Source organism: Laccaria bicolor, genomic scaffold (genome assembly GCF_000143565.1).
Source record: "Laccaria bicolor S238N-H82 LACBIscaffold_66 genomic scaffold, whole genome shotgun sequence".
Taxonomy (NCBI): domain Eukaryota; kingdom Fungi; phylum Basidiomycota; class Agaricomycetes; order Agaricales; family Hydnangiaceae; genus Laccaria; species Laccaria bicolor.
The window spans coordinates 18,338-24,319 of NW_001889937.1; the positions used below are offsets into that span (position 1 = coordinate 18,338).

General features: G+C 49.2%; 1 protein-coding gene across 1 annotated transcript; it reads right to left on the reverse strand.

The window, feature by feature from the left end:
• Positions 1 to 3,194: 3,194 nt before the first annotated feature.
• On the reverse strand, positions 3,195 to 5,544 carry LACBIDRAFT_334555 (uncharacterized protein; the record flags this gene model as incomplete). Its single annotated transcript, XM_001889345.1, has 8 exons — positions 3,195 to 3,893; positions 3,924 to 4,115; positions 4,167 to 4,703; positions 4,755 to 4,823; positions 4,875 to 4,972; positions 5,070 to 5,171; positions 5,217 to 5,272; positions 5,372 to 5,544. 8 exons carry the CDS (start codon positions 5,542 to 5,544, stop codon positions 3,195 to 3,197), a joined length of 1,926 nt encoding a protein of 641 aa, XP_001889380.1.
• Positions 5,545 to 5,982: the final 438 nt, after the last annotated feature.

Sequence of the window (5,982 nt, forward strand, 5' to 3'; positions counted from 1 at the left end):
GTTACCTCGATACGTGGGACCGGACATCGAGCAGTAACCTCAAACGTCATGCGATCCTTTGCTGGGGAGGAGACACTGTCGCTAAAGCCTTGGATGCAAAGGTTGACATCGAGTCAGCTCGCAAAACTCTTGGCGGGCTTCAGGACGGCTCAATCACGGCAGCATTTGAGCGCAAGGGGAAAGGAAAAGTATCGTACTCACATCGCCAACACACCAAAGCGGAGACTCGGTAAGAGAGATAGCATGTTCAAGTTATTCATCCTCTGACAATGACCTGATAGGGCCGAGATTGTTCGCTGGGTATCTGAAAGCATGCGCCCATTCAGCATCGTTGAGGACCGAGGATTTCGCTGCCTCATGAAAACGGGGAGGCCAGAGTATTACTTACCATCTCGTTCAACTGTTTCCCGTGATGTCAAGGAAGTGTTTACGAAGGTGCGAAAGAGGATTGCTAAGATGCTTCAGGTCAGTAACGAGTAGCGTTTAAAAATGGCATAACAGACACTTACCTTGTATTAGGAGCACAACGGTAAGATAAGCTTTGGAACGGACGCTTGGACGTCACCGAATTCCAAGGCATACATCGCCGTTACTGCCCACTTCGATCGGAATGGCGTTCCATTTTCTATGCTTCTTGATCTTGTCGAGGTTGCCCAGTCGCATTCGGGATTGAACCTTGCTGCTGCATTTGCTAAAGTTCTAGATGATTTTGGAATTTCAGATAAGGTCAGTTCATATTTGTTTAACATCAGTTTCGGTGACTCACTGTTCTGCAGGTACTCAGCATAACTTGCGACAATGCCGCACCAAACGATACGATGATCGACGAGCTTTCCAACCTCTTGGACGACTTTCCTGGCGCAGCAAACCGCACTCGGTGCTTCACACATATCCTTAACCTCGTCGCTAAAAGCATCTTGAAGCAGTTCGACCTTCCAAAGGCTGAAGCAGATGACGCGCTTGATGCCGCGACGCAAGCCCTTGCTGATCTTGCTGTAGATATTGAAGTTGAAGAGGAGCTGATGGGGAATGATTTAGTGGAGGATGACGAGGAAGATGACAGCAGTGAAGGACTTGCTGATATTCGAGATGAGATGTCCGCGGAAGAGGTTGTAGAACTCGACGAGAGCTTACGGCCAGTGCGTTTGGTCTTGGTGAAAGTAAATTCAGTCTCCGATTCAATCTAGCGTAAACACTAAATTCACGTTTGACTTGTTTTCATCACCAGCTCCGTAAACTCGCCTTCGCCGTCAAGAATTCGACAACGATCATTCTACCACAATGGTTCTTGATTCTCAAGCAACATGCAGAGGTGAGCATAGCAGCCAAACAGAAACCTCTCTCACTTCGGATGATGCCTCGGGATGTCACTACACGATGGAATTCAACATTCGACATGCTCGAGTTCGCGCTCTTATACCGCAAGCCACTTGACGAATTGACTGGTATCCGTGAGATGAAGCTTCGGTCATATGAGCTCTCGGAGATGGAGTGGACGATTGCAGAAAAGCTTTCAGGTGTTTTAAAAGTACGTCGCTTCGCTTATTCACATTTTGTTACTCAAAATTTCTCTAGATCTTCAAGCAGGCGACGCTCTTTTTCTCTGCTCAAACACCGAACCTCTCAAAGGTCATCCCCGCTATGGACTACATCGATAAGCACCTCGCCTCTGGTGCACTCAATATGTCATATCTCCCCTCGATCCGGGCTTCCATGCTGATTGGGAAGAGGCTGCTAAACAAGTATTACAATATGACAGATTATTCGGAGGTATATCGTATCGCAATGGGTAAGCTCAACTTTCTATACTCTCAAGACTTGCAACTAATGTCCGCCCACTCAGTGCTCGATCCAAAGCGCAAACTCGACTATTTCCGATCGGCTGGATGGGAAGAAGAATGGATCGTGACTGCACGTGAGATCGTTGAAGAGGAATTTGATAGAGGATACGCAAGCATGTCTCCTGACTTGGAGGAACCAGAAGCAGCATCGGTACGTCGCATATAATTCTAACTACATTATAATTCAACCAAAGTTTCCTAGGCACCTATTTCCCAATCGGAGAACATCTTCATCGACTTGCTGTCCTGTTCAAGTTCGGCGCCTGTCAACGAAGAACTTCGGAGCGAGCTGGCACAATACCTGAGCACGGGACCTGAGAAGGTCAAAGACGCACTTCTCTGGTGGGTTGAAATGCGCGCTGTCTACCCTCGCTTGTCTCGGATGGCGCGGAACTATCTATCTATTCCTGGTATGTCAAATCTGCATGCCAGTTTGTCATAGGCCTCACCCTCGTTTAGCCACCTCTACCGATGTTGAACGTGTCTTCAGCAAGGGGCGGCTCGTTCTATCTCACATCCGTAATCGACTGAGCGTCGCATCAACTCGCGCGTTGATGTGTCTTGGGGCTTGGAGCAAGTTGGGCCTCGTCCGTGATGCTGACATTAAGGCCGCAGCCAGCCTTCCAGATGTCGTAGGAGAAGAAGATGAGTTGAGAGTTGGGTGGGATTATATTACATATGATTAGGTAGTCCTGCAGAACGTCTAACTAGCTTGTACTACATTCAAATTTCATCTGACCCTTGCGTCCACCCGCTGTGGGTTTCTGACCCTTCAAACCCTGTGCAAACCCTCACCCCTACCTTCAAAATACCCTTACCCATGGAAAGGGTACGGGTTCACGTGGGGTCAGGGTAAAGGTAAGTGTGAAAACACCCGCGGGTAACCCGTGCCCATCACTATGTACATGCCCCAGTGGAGAATGAATGCCGAAGACGAAGAAATATGGTCAAACTTCGAAGATATGCTTTTCGCAGATCAAAGGAAGAAGGATCGTGTTTCAAGATTTCATACTTACCCCGAATTTGACTAGATATGATACAGTCAACAGAATATTAACTACAAGGAAGGTTGGAAAGTTTGTAGCATAACAGAGAAGGTGAATTTACGAGACATGAACATAGGCTATACAATAGAGAAAGGTGAGGGAGTGTGCAAGAGTTGGGCTTAAGATGTAAGGACAGTGAGGAGTTGGACAGAAACATCGCAAAGGTGTGCAAGAGCTGGCTTAAGATGTAAAGACAGTGAGGAGTTGGACAGAGACGTCGCAAAGATGTCGAAGGAGTGTGTTTAGTTGGAATGAAATGAAATAAAATTCTTTATACTTAGCCACGAAAAACTGAGAAGGCTGGCAATTACTTATCCTCGGGACCAGGTACATGGATGGGGCTGACAATGTAAGAAATGCTTCCGCCATTACGACGGGGTGTCACAAGAAGCCCATTGTTGTTAGCCGGGGAAGCATGAGATGGGACTGGAGAGGGTTCCTGAGCCGACAGAAGGGGCGCGTTGGCAAAGAATGTTGGAGGGGCGAAGTCTACACCTGAGGATCGACGGCTGTGAGATTGAACAGGCGAAAAGCGAGAGTTCTTATATACAGAAGTGGTGGGATCAATGTTCTCCTTCTCTGATGACGAGCTCGCCGTATCTGTGATCCAAGTGACACTTTTGCCACCCTCAGGAAAGATTTCCTCGCTCTTAATCTTTCCCCGAACACGTACAACTCCGGGAAGATGCCGCCTGTTAGGGAAGGGATGGTATCGGCGTGCAGAGGGTTGCGGGTTCATTCCCGTGAGTTCGAGTTTGAGCTCAGCGCGATCGCGAGCCCGCTCTGCATCATGGAACCGATCGCGTAAGCGGGTCAATTCATTTCGCAGTGATTCAATGGTTGCGTTGGCGTCACGAAGCTGCTGCGACATGGTGAGGAACTGAGTCGTTTGCATGGAACGAGAAGCGCGGTCGTCTTCGCGGCTTCGTTGGGTGGCCGGATCAAAGGCCTTCGACAGTGTCTGGACTAGCTCAAGGGTGGGGGCACTTGCGCGCATGCGACGTGGCTGTGGAACTTCAGAGTGGTTGGAACGCACGGTGACAGTGTGCAATGTGGGGTCATTAGTGTCAGGGCCTCCGACGATCTCGACTTCACCAGAGTTATCGAAGTCCGAGTCATGGAGATCGCGTGTGCCGGCTCTCTCATTGATTTCCTTCTCAATCTTCAATGCTCTGGTGATAGTGTCAGGACGTTTAGCAGAACCTGTCGGTTTGCCTGGTTTAATGAGCTAGACGACAACGATCAGGATAACACAGGAAATGAGAAGCAAAGGTAATACCTGTTTATACTTCGTTTCAATTGATTTACAATCCCGCTCAGGTCGATTGTTCTTCTTCGCCCACTTTGCAAACCTCGTATGAACCTTCTTCCAACCTCGTTGACCGATCGGAAGCTCCTCCTCAACAAGAGTAAGCAACTGGGAAAGATCCCCTTCCGTATAATTCCCTGCACCTGCACGACGCCCCCGTTTCGCAACGGGTTTCTCGTCATCCGATGACGACTCAGACGTCAACTCATGTGATTGCTTCCCCTTCCCCCTGCTGGTACGTGGGGCACTGCTCGATCTGTGATGCCCCCGTTCGCTATGCCGAGAGCCAGCAACAAAGGATGCTGGAGAATGGCCGGTAGCACTGGCAATGGTGGGTCCATGAATAAGATCGTTGTCGGAGGAGTGTGGGAGAGGAATGTCACTGGGAACAAGTGCGGGTGGCATGGTGTGCTGGGTATAGGCGTGGTGGGGTGGCATCCGTAGCTGAAACGGGGCTCCGGAAATACGTGGACCTTGATGAGAGGTGGCTCCTTGGGCGTCGAAGTGCTATCAGATCGTTAGAAAGGAGGTATAATAATAGATATGAATGAAACGAACTGGGAAATGATACGAGTGCTGTCTAGAACCTGCAAGACCTCCAGGGCCTGAACCAACTATCGAGCTGACCTAAAAGATTGATGAGCATTACCAAAATGTGCTGTTAAGATAAGGTCGCACTGGTGGGAGGGCATTCCATTGGGCACAAGAGTTTTTTGGCGCAAAGGGCAATTCCCGGTGGGGTGAATCATATGGAACGAAGGGTCGGCGTGGTTGATCTTGTGCCATAGCGAAGTGGGTAAGGTGATAAACGAGTGACTTTGTAAAGCAAGAACGAATAAGAGAAGTGTCGAAGATGAATTTTGTGCTACTCACTGCGACATTTCAGCTCCCTTTTATGGCCTTTCAATGCCAAACTTTCGCGCGAGGCCATCGGTGGGCTCTGTATAGTGGAAAACGTGTTAATTGGTGGAGAGGCTGAAACAGCAAGGGCAGCAGATTAGTTTATTGCGGCGCGCTCACACGACTGGAATGGAGGGGAGCACGATACCTTAAGAGGGATGGTCATCCTCGTCATCCTGGCCAGATGATCCTGCGTTGCATTCTACAAAATTGCGAATATAAATCCTGGGAGGGCCTAGGGAGAAGAAAGCCGTGATCATTGATGTGGCGCTTACGGCGAAGCGCTGAAGGGCGTATTGGCGCTGCTGAAGAAGTGCGTCGTGGCAGTCGCTATGTATTCTCCATGGTCGACTGAAGCAACGCGGCGAGGGATGGAAGGCGGAAGGAAGCGCGCACGACGTCGAGAAACAGGTGCAGATGCGTCAGGGCGAAGGGTGACAAGGACCATCAAAACGTTCCAGAAAAGGTGTAGCTCAGGGTTTATTGCGGGGTTTAAGTCTATACGAGGGGTCTGTACCCTCTGAACAGATTAAGGTTTGAAACTGGGTGCCAACCAGGGCTCCCATCAAAGTTGAACCCTTACAAGAATCGGCATCCCGGCAGAGGACCCTAGATCTCGTCGATTTATTCAAATCTAGAAAATTTGTGTTATGGAAAGTCACCCACTTACTCAGAGAAGATCCATTTTTGAACTTTATCTTTCACTTTTCCCACTGCAAGCGAACGCGGTCAGGTACCGAGAACTGGTTCACCAGGAACAAAGTCACTACAAAGTCACGCACGTTTTCAATCGAGCTCAGAAAGGACCCCCGAAAATCCTGCTAAATGGTAGATACCGATCCGGACAGAATTTTCAAAATGAGGCGCTAGGATAGATACAAACCGG